The sequence below is a fragment of the Hesperophylax consimilis genome, chromosome 1 (genome assembly GCF_061612785.1).
Source record: "Hesperophylax consimilis isolate HC1 chromosome 1, BYU_Hcon_1.0, whole genome shotgun sequence".
NCBI classification, from domain to species: Eukaryota; Metazoa; Arthropoda; class Insecta; order Trichoptera; family Limnephilidae; genus Hesperophylax; species Hesperophylax consimilis.
The window spans coordinates 6,371,596-6,387,610 of NC_142836.1; the positions used below are offsets into that span (position 1 = coordinate 6,371,596).

The 16,015-nt window shown below is 35.4% G+C and overlaps 1 protein-coding gene across 5 annotated transcripts in view; it reads right to left on the reverse strand.

Annotated features, from left to right (window-relative positions):
- LOC149426195 (uncharacterized) overlaps nucleotides 1-16,015 on the reverse strand; it is a 45,023-nt gene that overhangs the window by 16,156 nt on the left and 12,852 nt on the right. For 4 of the 5 annotated variants that reach the window (XM_089642067.1, XM_089641958.1, XM_089642123.1 and 1 more), the window contains exons 1-3: nucleotides 6,367-6,942; nucleotides 3,082-3,144; nucleotides 1,228-1,320 (exon numbers count right to left, since the gene is read on the reverse strand). In XM_089642067.1, the coding sequence (XP_089498193.1) occupies nucleotides 1,228-1,320; nucleotides 3,082-3,144; nucleotides 6,367-6,400 (190 nt within the window). In that variant the 5' untranslated portion in view covers nucleotides 6,401-6,942. Of the gene's footprint in view, nucleotides 1-1,227; nucleotides 1,321-3,081; nucleotides 3,145-6,366; nucleotides 6,943-16,015 lie in introns of those variants that run through there. The other variant, XM_089642167.1, reaches the window with a different exon arrangement.

The following is a 16,015-nucleotide window of genomic DNA, read 5'->3' on the forward strand; positions in this document are numbered from 1 at the left end:
TGTACTAATTCAACATAAATACATAAGCGCACTTGAAGTGAAATGGCACTAAACTGCGCTATATAAATACCATGTTATTATTATTATATTAGGTAGACAGGAATGGTTGGTGGTACCTACTACATATTAGGTTTTTATGAAAATATATAAAACTTTTTTATTATTTATTAACACACACTGAACAGAAAATCCCAAGAAGTGTGACTGATACCGATTGAGAAAATGATTTGCTTTGAAAGAACACCGATGTTGCCAATCTATGCAAGACTTTTAGACTCCTAGGCCCCATACAGGCAAATAAGAGCTGTTATTTTATGTTCAACAAATAATTTCGACATTTGAAAATGTTTGATCAATTTCATCCGAAGTAAGATAAATTATTGATCTTGCTTTGGAAACACACACACGCTCAACACAACTCTGTTGGTTTATCTCTTCAACGTTAAACCATATAACAATATACCTTTAGTAACTATACCAGTGTAGACCGGTTAAAAACATTATAATACAGAACTTGTGTGAAAACTGATCATGAACAAAGTTTAATTATACATATATAAGGTGTAAAAATTATTTCATGTTTATTGGTAATCTTGCTGTATTTAATTGATATTAAATACCTATTTTTTTTATTTCATACAGACACGAGAGGGATTGACCTTACTGTGAACACATAAAACCCATATGATTTCACACATACCCTGCCAAATTTCACACATACCCCGCCAGATTTCACACATACCCCCCCGCCAGATTTCAATCGTTTCGGCGGGCTTCAAAAATTCAAACTTTGAAAATTATTTTAACTATGAAATCGAAAGTTGTAAAAAAAAAATAATAGTATTTATGTTAGAAGGTGGACATTCATAATTTTTTTATATTTACTTAAATTCCTTATTGTAGGATTTGTGAATTATTATTGCAATATTTAGTTTCCAGGCTATAATGCGCGCGGCCCGTACTAGAAGTAGCGTGGTGCTACAAATTAATTAAAATAAAATAATTTTGGTACCTACTTTATTGCTTATCCAATTTTGAAAATGACACTTAAATTTAAGTTCTAGAGTTCATTAAACCATATTTACAGGCAGAATCAATACTGAAAGTAGTATTTTAATAATAAATTAATAAAATAAAATTCTTGGCTAAAATTTTCCCAATTCATTTTCGTATTGTATGTTTTATTGACAGCACAATTCTATTTGGAGGGCAATAAACTGTACTTACTGGCTTCTTCTTTTACTTCAGTGTTTGCGTTGTAATCTGGGTCAGTTTTGGTAACTTGAATAGCATTGTCCAAATTGACATCCTGTATTGTATCTGTAAATACAATGATTCATTATTAAACATGCAAGTATAGTCCTTCTCACAGTGGCTCACCCTTTCAACAAGAAGTGTACTGAATCCAATCAATGTAGGAAATTATTGAAAGGGTAGCATAAATAATGATGATGATAATGGAACAATTAAAACAAAAATATTTTATATATATTCACATTGTAACATAAATCTCAAGGGAAAACAGAACAAGGATGGCCATACTCCTCGGTCTAGTACACACTCCTTGCTTTATCCACATTCATACTTTTCTATTTTGCAGATACTTGACATGACCACCTCTGGTATTGCCATGTCTGCCTGAGTCGTACCCAATTCCTCACACCACATCCATATTCTTCTGAAACTTCATTATTTATTCCTTTACTTTAAGTGTCCCTTTCACCAGTCCAATATCTAGTTCATTACGCCGCCTCTATCAATTCCAAGCCTCTCTTGCTGTAATATGAATTTTAATTTATTAGAAAGAACTGATCAGGGTTGTTAACTAAACACTATGTTAGGGTTGGTATCAGAACTCAGCTACGAACTGCAAGTCTCGCTTTGAAAAATGATGGCAAACAAACTAAGAAAATACAGGGTGTCCGAGGCAGAGTGCACTAACTTCGGGAGGTGATTATACATGATGGTAGAAGTAAAAAATGATAAATAACTTTTTTCGGAATTCTGTTGTTTATTCTAATACAAAAATATTTTTTCATCATTTTTTTTATTTTCTCCATACCAACAATTCAACTTTGAACTGTGAATTGAAAGATCTACATGTCAATAATACAGATTGTTTGTGAAATGTTTTTTCACATCATTTGATATTATTTGACATAAACCTGTTGAAGGCCCCATAATAAAACAGAAAAATATTTTTTACACCTTCAGAGAGAGCGCCATTTAAAAATTTGGAAGTTTAGATTAAATTAGATTAGATTCTGTTTTTCATACATTTTTCGAAGCATTAAGGTCAAAATCGCATTGCAAAAAATTCTAAAAGGGTAAATATTAAAATTATCCCATGTTCTCCATAGACCCTTCGACATTCTACCGGTTAAGTGCAGTGTACTTTCTCCTATCGCCCATTCACATTGTATTATTTATTTCACACACGGCATACAATACAACACAACACACACTTGATCTTGATAACATGATTTATAAGATCTTTTACACATCTTACAATAAAATACTGTGTGAATTATTGTGTAAGTCAAATGAAATTCTTGAAGAAAATGTAAAGCTTGAGGAATGGTTGAGAACAGCTTTGAGAGGGCTTAAAGTCAAACAATATTATCTAGAAAAAACATACAAATAATTGTAGGTCTTAAAGTCAAATAACATTATCTACAAATTCGTACGAATAATTATAGAGCTTAAAGTTAAACAACATTATCTATAAAAAAAATGACAATCCAATTATTGATATGTCTTTTTGTAGATAACATTGTTTGACTTTAAGCCCTTGAATTATTGTTATGTTTTTTTGTAGATAATGTTTGATTTTAATAAGCCCTTGAGTTATCATATTTTCATTTTATTTACCAGTGGGTATTGTAATCTAGAATTTAATTCCCAAAGCAGGTACCAAAGTCTTCTAGAGCATGGATGATGCTTATTGAAACGATTTATGCTGTAAATTCTAGTTTTTATATATTTTTTGTTTGATTTATCATTGGTTATCAAAAAAATAATCGTGATATAAGTTAAAAAAAAAAAAAAACATTTCAATGAAGTATAAACAAATTAACCTACTGTATAATCCTTCTTCCGGTTGACCATTCGGATAGGTGGAGGAAAAGGATCCTCGCCTGTGCCCTAAAAGAAATAATTTAAAAAAGCATGTTAATTACTAGATCTGAATAACCTGCATTCCAACTTTCCTCTTGATTTTGCTCCATCCTCTCCCCTGTTGTATTGTACCAGAAGAGTGTAATAGAACCCCTTGCCCTACCAGTAGCACTTGGTGCGGTGGAAAAGGAACTTAAATGGTGGGAGGAAATTAACACTATTTTGGATTTGACGATTACTCAATAATTTCTGATTTTTATACCTTTATTACTGATGGTGGAATTCCATTTTAATTTGACCTTTTATGGATTAAAACACCTTTATAACTTTCTTCCACTTTTAGACCGGTTTCACCTTCACTATGACAGGCATCTTCAGACTGATACAATTTTACAAAATATTTGGTATGCTGAGCATCTATGTCAGGTTATTAATAAAAGTGGAAGTTATAAAAGGTGTTTTAATCCAAACGAAAGTCATACAATATAGTTAATTTTGTGTTACTCAAATACATATGTAATTGCAAAAGAATTAATTTACTAAGAGATTATCATAGACCATAAATATTACATCCATGTATATTATTATTGAAGTTATCAAGGTAACCAGTTGAACCTCAACATAAAATGATGTTCAAAAGGAGATCTATTTATTTATACAGGGTGTTAAGGGACGCACTCGACTTACTTCAATATTATTTGGAGTAAAAAATGTTAATGAAATTTTGGTCTCCGGTGACATTTTCGATTTTTTTTTCAACTTACCATAAAAAATCAGTAGATATCGGACATGTAGGGCCGAGATAAAGGGGTTGGGCGGGTACTTGGCTAAGTGATCAGTGATGATATTTACAAGATTTTTTTATCTGGTTTTGCAGAAAAAAAAGTCACCAGGGACCAAAATAATTTCATTTACATTTTGAATATTTACAATGTTGGGAATCACTGGTTAAAGTAAGTCGAGTACTTCGCTTAAAAGCCCAGCTACACTACTCGCGAAGTTGATCGAAGTTGACCTAATACGATAGTGTGGGCACGAACTTCGCTTCGCTTCGGGCATCTTCGCTTCGCTTGGCCCGACTTCCGATTGTTGTCGGTAAATGCGCCCGAGTCAAAGGACTCGAAGTTCGAACACGAAGTGTCTGTCCACACTACTCGGTTCACTTCAGTTCGCTTCGAGACGTCGTGTTTGGTGGTTGTGCGTGCGCAGAGTCATAGTGACTATACCTAATAAAATATGGCTTCTACACTGTGGTCACAGGACCTAATTTTTTTGTTCCTAGAAACACTCCAATCCGAGGCGGTTATTTGGGACCCAATTGAAAGGGACCATAAAGATAACTAACTAACCATCACGCCGTTTCCCCGCAGGGGTAGGCAGAGAGGACGGACCGCCAAACTACTCGGTCTTGGCACACACTCCTTGCCTCATTCACATTCATACATCGTCTCATACATACTCTTCTATTATTCTGACTCTTGACATGGCCCGACTCGAGTATCTGATTCACTTGATCGTGCCATGTCTTCCTCGGGCGTCCCCGACTTCTGCTACCATTCACATTTGCATCATATATCCTCCTTTTTTATATTTTTTTATAGTGAATACCTCACAAGAGTCCCAACTGCTCCAGTCTGGAGCCAGTGAGACTATGGCATCCCCAATTGGGGGATGTTGTGAGGCTGAAGGTAAGTGGGGAAGGGAAAGAGGAAGGTGGGGAAGTACCTGGCTATTCAGATCTAGTCACTAAACACGGCTAAAGCCATTTGGAGCAACGTTTCAATTCTGAATGGTGGTCTTACACCAGGGCGATACTGGTAGTATCTTCCACTCTGGAACGTGCCGCAAATATACTATATATTATTTTAATTAATTAATTGTGAAATAACACAAATTAATCAAATAAAATTTATTTGCGCACGCCGGGTTCGAACCCGCGACCTTCGGAATGGCAGTCCAATGCGTTACCACTGGACTATGCCGGCCGTCACACTCCTATCTTCGCTCATTCGCTCTACATGCCCAAACCATCTAAGCGTCCCTTTCTTAATCTTACTCATTACGCTTACATCAGCCTTGCACTCTTTGCGGATCTCCACATTCCTCACACGATCAAACATGGTTTTACCACACATACGCCCTTGAGGTGATTTTTCACAAAAACGGCGCTTTACAAATTATCCAATTATTATTATTATTATTATTATACGCCTCAGGGATCTCATTTCAACAGCATTTAATCTACTTTCATCCTTTATTTGCCACTTGAACGTCCATGTTGCCTAGTGCACGGACTCCGAGAGACTGAGCTACTCGCGAAGTTGCACGAGTGTGTGGGCACGCACTTCGGACTTCGGCTAACTTCGTCGAGGACTTCGTCGAAGCGCCGAAGCGAGTAGTGTAGCGGCCGCTTAATAGTGTAGTCAAATCGTAAATACTTGTGCAGTTTATTTTTCATTAAAATCATGTTAATAGCAATATTGTATTATGTAGCCTTATTCATTAGAACCTCTGAAATTAATATCAAACAGTCGATGTTTATTTATACAAAGTAAATCAGATCAAAACAAACAAAAAATAGTTAATATAATTGAATATTCTTTTTGAGAGGCTGTGGTATTTTGACATAAATCGAAATGTTGACACCGGCTTATCAATAATATTTGTGAAGAATCGAAAACCGGTTTAGAACCAGCGAGTACGTGCTCGGTAAGTAAGTAAGAGGAGTCTTACATAAGTGTGAATAATAAAATAACACAGATTTATACATGTTTTTGTATAAATTTGGAGAATAAGGCGGTACAAGGCGAACTTTGCTAATAAAAAACTTAATTATTCTACGAATTAGCAGCAGAAATGTCAACATAAATGTCGAAACTCGAAACATTAAAAAACAAAGTGTTCATTTTAACATCACTCAAACATTGAACAATAGAAATATAATACGGGAAAGTCACTATTTTGACGTTCAAATTTAAAAAGAACTTTCATTAATATGGACTCTGCAGTCACATTAACATTTTCAGTATATTCAAATGGGTTTACTTTCCGCTGTTAACTTTATGAACCTTGCGTAACAATGCAGTAAAAATAAATAATAAACAAACACTTGAAAACGTTTTATCGTGAAACATTCATAAGCCAAGAAAGGCATAGAAAATCTGCCGCATAAGATAAGATGACAATACCTATTATGATCTATTATTTATATTGATCAAATACCGATAAGAATAAAACAAAATATCGTACCTTTGTGAGAGAACAGGGCCTTTAGCTTTTTCATATTAATCGAACAAATTTTGAAGCCTTTCCAGAGAAACTGCAGAAAACAATGCGCTGCAAGATGCAACAAACTGAGCTGCAATCTGCGGAACAGGAACACCCAACACTACAGTACCTACCTACTAAACACTAGCAACTAGCAACTAGCACTAGACTAGAGCAGAGAGTAGTGGTGGCGGAGAGCTAAGGATGAGTACAGAAATACACCACTGCACAGGAAATTTGTTAGCCGGTGTTTTTGTTTATTTTTAAGGAACGGAAATACGTTCAGTAGTCTCTGGAGGTGCGCACTTGAGCGTGATTGACTGCGGTTTGAAGCCACTACCTATCAATGTACCACTATCCACTATTCCATCACACGGCATAACGCATAACAGAACTACCGGGGGAACAACACAAATGCCCGGAACAAGGTGGAGCGGCCTCGTGAGATAATGCCATACTGAATACTGAACAACTGAACGTGAATGGTGCATACCCACTACCCGGCGCCTTACTTGCCTAGTCCGGTCCCCGCGCGCTGATAGCTGATGGGGACGAGACAGTGACGTAAAAGCTGCTGTCGCGGTTAGTATATTTTGTTTATGTTAAAAAAAAGCCTTCGGTTAGCGCAAGCCGCCATGGTCCATCTGCCGATTAGTAGTAGGCAGTTGCAGATGTTCATGGGTAACCTTTTTATGTTGCAACCGCTACGCATTCCCTACCTTTAGCCTACTTCACAGGTAGGTACAGACAGTTAAACACACTATAAAACTCGACCGAAATGGCTGCCCGTCGAAACAATTATATCAATTATCGTCGTCTCAGAAACGGATTGTCGCAAGAGTGTCGATATCTACAGACATCGGAGAACAGTCGTTTGGGAGATACTTCCCATCACTGGCTCACTGGCTGTGCCGCCCAGAGTATCTCCACAGCCAGTCAGCCCATGCAACGTTCTATTTTAGGTGTCCATATAAAGCACCCACGCTAATCGCCATATAAAGAAACAATGGCAATGAGCGGCTCCAACAACACCCAAATTGTATGCAACCTGTTGAGATCATACAGTCGAGCTGAGAGCTGACTGGGCCCGAGCAGGTATCGGTAACCAACGGTACGGTTCATAGTTCCGAGAAAAACAAATATAGACAAATGTTACGGAATAGCCGTCAGACGTGCCATTAGAAGGCTGTGTTATCTGTGCCTATATGTCTATAACCTTTCTCAATGTGTCCAATGTGAGCCGCGAGTCTTTAGTGTACAAGCGCATTATCGTTGAATAATGTGTTAAATCATCGAACGCTCCTAATTTGTCATTAATGCGACACCGTAAACAAACAACAGACCGTAGTAATTTTATTACGTAAATCCGTGTGTAAGTGTATGTTCATTATGTTATTCAAAGTGTGTTCGGAAGAATAATAACATAGCACTAGATTATTCTCATACGATGCACGACTGGCCAGGTAAAGTGCGGAGGCATACATCCTACCTCTCCCAACTCTCAGCCGTGCAAATTCGAATAATATAACAGTTACAATAGTGGCACAAGCGGCGAAGATTGTCGCTGAATGGTTAACGACCAAACTGTAAACGTTAATAATGAAAATAGTAAATAGTCAATGCGGTCACTAAGACAGCTCAGGCGCAAAGACGATTTCTGGCATACTTTAATTTAGAAGCTTTAATAGAAGAAGAAGATAATGTCAATGAGAGGCAACTGATGTTACAGTCGAAGTTGTAGGGATCGAATGGTGACATGATACATTGGAGACTAATTTAGGATGTTACGAGAAATAGAGCGTTTAGGTCCTCCCTCAACACATTCCTTACTTTCTCACAAACGCCCTCTCACTTCTCTGCATATCATTAGGAAAACGAGACTAAAATACACATGTGAAGTCTTGTATCCTCAAACAATACAAAATAACATTTTCCTTGAAGGAAGATTTTAATATTTTTCCACAAGAAGTAGTTTGTAATAAATTGCAAATGTGATACTCCGTCACGAATGCAAGGAATGTTGATAGATTTAATTTTAAATATCTATCGCGTGTAAGCGTAAATACGAAAACCTACTAACGATAGAATATATGTAAATGCTAATCTCAAATCTGACCTTTCGAGATGTTTTGAAGCGCGCGGCGCTAAACTCTGACATGCGAGAGATAAGAGTAGCTCGATAGAAGATACACTGAAACGATGACACCGATTTCGCGCAACATTCCGAGAGTAAGCAAACAAAATTCACAAAAACATACACCATTCACCAAATATCAAAAAAAACTCGCGACTCGTCACGTCAGCCGTTCGCCAAAGACCACTTTAATGTGTAAAGTGAGCAGATTATGATTTCAGAAAAAAATCTGATAAAGTTCCGTCGCGGCCGATAACAGAACGAGCGATGTATTTTATAAATTTCTTTGAAGGTTAGATGCAAAGAGATTAATCATTCGGAATAAGGGGACGATGTGTGTGTGGACATCTTTGTTATTGGGTAAATACTTCAGTGAGATAAATGTATTCATAAAATGCACATTAGTGCATAATCACGGGAATGCTGCGTATTATTATGTCCCCATGTATATGTTGAGTAATGTATGGTAAATAACTACCGCCTGGATAACCGCTCAGAGGCCAAGATCTCGAAGGCCGTGATAGTAAATTTTTACACAATTTTTAATAATACCTACTACGCTAAAGAAACACAAAACATTGCGTCCGAGGCTCTAATTATGTCCATTGTTATCGAGTGTAACTCGTTCGATATCTAAATATCCACCTCCGGCGCTATCTATCTTCATCTCGATTGAGACTAGGATGAAAAGATTTTAAGGATGTAAAAAATGTTCTATGCAATTCGTAAGTAACATAAAAATATTGATAAAATTACATAAACAGTTTAAAGCTTGTTTCATTAGTTTGCCCCAGAACCAGGAGTTTGTCTGAACGCACTGGAGTGATTACATCTGTATATTTCACGAATATAATAAAATCTAAGATCTCACGTTGTGCGAAAATAAACAAGGGAATCATTTAAAAAAGAAATACTGTTATCTGACGGCTAAAGCACGAGCATTGTCATGAATTCATATTGCACAAAAAGCTTTACAAAATGTTAACCGCGCGGAAAAGATGCCATTGGTACGTAAGAATAAATAACGATTTGCATATTGAAAGCACATTTCAATACAATTGGTGCAGTTCAGTCCAGATCTTCGCACTGGCATCGATCAAAGTCCCCCTTGATCTGCACTAGTAAAATCTAGTCATAAATAGTATAAACGTCTGGCAAACAGCCAAAGAAGGTTGCTGACTTCTTTTGAATCCCAACTGCCGACACCGTTTTTGATCGTAATACCCACTGATTGAGCGAACTCAGCCTGTATGAGTGTCGATATGTCTCTGTACGCCGACATTATGGTGATGGGATTACTGACGGCACATAACATAATACACATTGTATATATATACCTACTAAACATAGTAACTTTGTAAACTAGGTAACTTAGTAACAGAGTAAACATTAAGAAGGTTACTCTTATATCAGCTGTGAAAAGGTGGAAGGAATCAAAGACCAATTCAGATACTAAGGTCGAATATCGCGCTAGGAGGCCCTAACGATTGGAATAGGCTATTACATAAGCTTAGATTGATAAAATACTTGAGCGAATCTCAAAACGTATCACATCAGAAAATCATTTACATAAAGAGGGTTGAAAACCTGATTTCAGAGCTACCCCTATAAATACCTCCCCGTTTCTTATAGCTCGCACTTCTCGTGGGAATTTGGATTTTTATAATTATTTGTAGTTTAACAAGTTTAAAATGTAAATACTATTTTTTATTTATTGAAAATAATAAACCATTAGTTTTAAACACGTTTATTGTTTAGAAACAACCGACGTTTCGTGAGAAAAGCTGACATCATCAGGGTTTATTGTAGCTAAACAATAAAAGTGGTTAAAACTGAGTGATTATTATTTTTAATTAAAATGGTGCTACAAAATAAGTTTGCTGTGTTTCATGTACCAGTTTTTGTTTACGTCATAAATTAAGAATAAAAAATCTAAGAATGGGTAGTAATAATAGTAATAATATATATATTTTATAATAATATATATTTTTTTTTAATAGTTTAAAAAAAAAAAATATAATAATAATAATAATAATAATTGGCTTTTCCGGAAACTATAGAACATATTATATCGGGATGTTCTATATTAGCACCGTCCGAGTATACATTTAGGCACAATCAAGTTTTAAAAATAATTCACCAAAATTTGGTAATTAAACATAACTTGATTGACTGCCGTAATGTAGTACCATATTATGAATACGAACCAAATTCATTTTTAGAAAACGAATTTTATAAAATATATTATGATAAAACTATACTAACAGACCGAGCGATTAGTCATAATAGACCCGATATAGTTTTACATGACAAAATTAAAAAAATAACTTATATCATTGATGTTGCTATTCCAAATTCCTGTAATATTCAAAAATCTGTTAGTGAAAAAATAAGAAAATACACAGATTTAGGAAATGAAATAAAAAGAATTTGGCATTCTCAGACTATAAAAATATTACCATTCGTTATTTCGGCTACTGGCATTATACCTAGCTCTCTAATTAAAAATTTAGGCGTATTAGATCTATCAAAAAATTTATATATAAAGATGCAAAAGTCGGTCATTTTGAATACATGTAGGATAACAAAAGATTTTTTAAATATTTATGTTGAGGGATCAGTAGGATTTATAGGCCCTGTTAGAAGTTCTACCGAGCCGAACCCTCTGATATGAAAATATCTGGAGACGGTGAATTTTTTTTCCCATTTGATATCTGGTGATTTGACGTGTTGTTGTTCTTGTATTGTTTTGTATTTATTTTACTTATATAATGCACTTACATAGTGTTGATTGACTAGCTGATCATTTGTGGAAAAGTGAGTGGAAGGGTTAAGTTTTTCCTTTGGGGAAGACTTAACCCGGACAACTAAATCGGAAGTTTAAAAAAAAATAATAATTGGATAACTTTACATCGTTGTTTTTGTGAAAAATCACCCCACGGGCGGTAGTAATAATTGTTACAATATTTTAAAATTATTATTAAAGATAATATTAGCAATTCTCAAACGAAAATTTGAAAAAGAAAAATCAGAAAAAAGACACGGTCGCATCTTCGGACCCTATTTACTTCAAATAAGAACTAAAACATTATATTAATTATATTTTTTGGCTGCTTTCTTTACGCATGATCGCAACATTCATCTCGAACTAAATGAAATCTAGATAGTGTCATGTTTCAAATTTTCGTTTGATAATCGGTAATATTGACTTCAATCATTTATTATTACAATTTGAGGTTTTACTCATTAAGTTATTCCAAAAATAAAATATTTAAATATGTAAGGTTTTAATTTTTTACTTTCATAAAGGTTATATTATATTTCACCTTTATAAGGCGTCGGGGACGCCGAGAAAGATACGGCATAAACAAGCGAATCCAATACTTGGGAGTAAAGAGTCAGAATAACAGAAGAACATGTATGAGATGATGCATGAACATGAATGAAGCTAGGAGTGTGTGTAAAGACACAGCTGTGTGCCAGTATATCCTCCTAGTTACACGGCGTTATAAAACATAGCCAAGAATTATTATTGTTATTAAATGGTGGCATGTTGTGGTCACGGCTAAGGCGACGGATGCTAAAGCCTTGACGCCAGCATGGTGTCTCTGTTAGTCATAAGCAGGGACGGTCCAAGGCTCTAGCTAATGCTAATGGATCTAGGCCTAGTGCCTCCTGGACCGCCCCCGCCCCCGCCCTAGTGGACTATACCAACTATAACTTACAGCAACTACCAACTGGCAACCGGCGACAATGTGACTAATAATAAAAACACATTCTGTAAATACGACAAAGATGGGGCCCGCACCCACACTTGCTTAATTCACACAATTGGGGATGCCTTAGTCTCACTAAAAAATACCGATTGCGATTAAGTTTAATTTAATTTCAACCTCAGTTTAATGCATGGCTAAAAGTACGCATTATATAGTATATAACAGTCCCGTTTTACAGAATTCAGTTTTTGAGAACAGGCTGAGAAATTGCGCAATGGAGTGGAGAGTGTTTCATATTATTAAGTATTTCAAAAATATAACACTTAATTTTTGTTTACCATTCGGTTTCGGTAGATATCCACAAAAAATGGCCATATGTCGAATATCATCAACAAAAAAAATCGTGATGCAGTCATCAAATCTGCGTTATTTTCATTTGGGCGTTTAATTGAGCTGCTAAGGTATTTGTCTTACATAATTAAAAACCGGGCCTGGTAAAACATTATTAATTATTTAGTGTAATGTATTGTGGGAGGCACTACTGTTATGTATCGCATGTGTTACGGCCACCATTACTCTTTATTAGCATGGTGCCTCCGTTCGCGCGCAGCATACATGATAATATTAATTGAGTTATCATCCGCCGCCAGATCAAAGGAATCCATCCACCACACGACCACACTTGACCGGAGATTATTTGCGTTCCCATAGGCGGAGGAACAGTGAACACCTCTGTCAATATTTACACGAACACGCCGCGCCAGACCAAACAGAGATGCTATCTCCACGATTTCGTGTTACAACATTTTTTATCGGTATTTTCGATAAAGGTGGTGAGTTCATAGGAGGAGTTTTCATTCCAAATCTGATGTGTGAAAGCGTGGTGTGAAATTAGTGACAGAGGAAGGATGAAAGTAACGTGACTGAGTAGAAAAAATGATTCCTGAGGTGAAACGTTGGTAACACAAAGTATGACACAATTATGAGTTCAGAACGTAGTTCTAACACCAAATCTGATTTTTTTCAGAGTGATACAGAATTGGTAAAGGAAGGAGCAAAGTAGTTCGAATGGAGAAGATTTAACTATCCCAGAGGTGCATCCGTGGTAAAACAATGTGAGTATGACAGAATTAGCAATGAGAAAATTTTAAAAAAGCAAGGCCGGTGTAAGCATAGTTTAAGATTGAAAAGGACTCTTAGATTATTCGAACAAGTAGAGTGGATGGTTTAAGAAAGTGGAGTCACTAGCATTTAGCTATGGTACGCAAGTGGATGGAAGAAGTCAGGAAAGTCCCAAGAAGACAAGTGATTGAAATATGAGTAGAATAACACAAGGTACGTAAGAATGTGGATGATGAAAGAGTGTGATGGTTTCGAATTCCAGTATATCTGCCTACGCCAGCGAGGAAATGTTAATATGAAGAAGAAGAAAATTGGAAGTGATACACAAAATTCTTTTTTTTTCGTTAATAGATTATGAAAAAAAATCTATTTTGTCTTATTTGACAATATCCATTTACTTTATTTTATCTTATTATTTCTAATTTTGGATTGGTACCTACTCATCTGAAACTGTGGATACGGTTATAATAACAAATGATGTTATTCAGACATTTGTAATTTTTTGCCATCCTCGAACAGGCTTGTCTAGTGGGGTGGCAACAACCCTGAGTCGTAGGAGTGGGTTATAGGGCATAATGGTGATTTGCTGGAAAACAGCTCCCTAAAACGGCTTAATACTACCTTTCGTATGTCATTCTCAGACTTCATATTTTTTTATACCAATTAATGGACTATTATTTTTCAGTCTGCCTATTTTTTTTTGTAGTTGTTGTAGGCATTCGACTATAAAAAATAAAAACATTGATACACCATACAACCCACTTTTAAAACTTCGATCCATGATTATCGCATTAAAAACGCTTTTACACAATATTTTTAATTTAAAATATGTATATAATACACACATCTGTAGAAGTACGGCCTCTAATTATCGTTATGCTATCTGTGGATATTAACAATTAAATAAATACTTCATCTTGCACCAAATTTTCAACGCATTTCACAGTTTTTTACTTATTCCGGGATGGAAGCCCCCGGTGATGGCGGTGAAGCTATAGGCTCCCTGTTTTACGGCGTATATATTTCGAAAATGCCATCAAGATGTTTCATTAATGGGTCTAAAAGTAGAATACCGACTCACTTAAAGAATTGCAATAATCTTATGAAGCTACAAAAACAGTAAATACTCACAAATTCTCTTTTTTCATGTAAATTTGACGTATTGTATTTTTTCAAGTGTCATATTTTTTAAAAGTTGTAAAATTCAACATTTAACATGCGTTCCTTTTCCTAACGGTTAGCACTAACGTCATGTTGTTTACTGGCGGCATCTTTATGCAAGTGTGTGTGAGAGAATTCATTGTCTTTACGCGCTCTGACTAAGTGGGAGAGTGAACGTTTTTTCATAGGGCACGTTTGGTAATTGAATCAAAAATTACCAATATTATTTTTCTCTTTGTAGATCAATATTATGATTTATCCATGGCAGCCGGAAAAAATACTCCAAACAAGGTATGCTTCAAGTAACGAATAAATGAAAAAAGATTATTGTTTAGTTGTACTAAATGACACAGAATAATTTAACAAATATATAAATAAAAAAATAAAATTTCTTTTATTTCTCGAGGTCAATTTATTAATGATGTTATTAATATGTATAGATATTCTATCAAATATAAAATTAAGAAATTTACCAAATAAATCCACCTTCGATTTTCTCGAAAACGAAAGCTCAAATAAAAAAAGTCATAACCCAAAATTGACAATAAATGAATAACTGCTTTGATAATTTTATAGAGAAACTGACCAGGTCGCGATTTTCGTAAATTTACTCAACATGTGAGAACTTTGGGCGGTTGGTTCGATTCAAGACCTCTGTGCGTTACCTCAGAATGATTACAACCCAAGGGCTTATAACTTGTAAACATAAAGAAATATAAACCTTAATGTTGCAGGTTTCAAAACTATCCGTTTTTAGCTTATGACCTATAAAGGGTTTTACCGTTTATACCACGAGTTTCCGAACACCGTGTAAAACAAACTATATGTATCGGAAATGTTCCTCAACACTAATGACAACAGCAAGTGAATGATGAAACATTTATAAAAAATGTCAAATTAAATGCTTTACCAAAATAGTAGGTTCTGCAAATAAGTCATACTTTTTTACTAAGTTGTTTGTTTTACTTAATATTTCACATTCATATTATACGTTCATTGCTTTGCGACAAACGCACATGTGATGTTATATTTTAACAAGTTCATTAATGTACAACTACCGCCCTCTAGTGACATAAAAATGAAGTCATTTTGACAGTTTGCGAAATTTCGCTATCATATAACAAGCGCTTAACGGATTCACATAAAGAAAAAATAAAATGGGAATTAGGTCTCCACAAAAACATCCTTTGTTAAATAATACACATTGGCATTACGGTGCTCCAGATTGTGAGCAGAAAATGTAGTTCCCACATCATAATGATATTCGATCCTTGTACAATCTTCCGGTATCATTGGACAAGAGAAGGGAGTTTGATCAAAAGGCTGTGCATGTACGCCAAATAAGAAACGACAGCAACCAAGTAACGAAGTAACCACCAACAACAACAGCTGAGCAGTGCTGTATGTATCTTGAAAAGGCCTACATAAAAATCCATAATGGTATATGTCTATCTCCTAATGATAACCCCAAGCAAGGCCGGGTACACGCCAGGTAGTT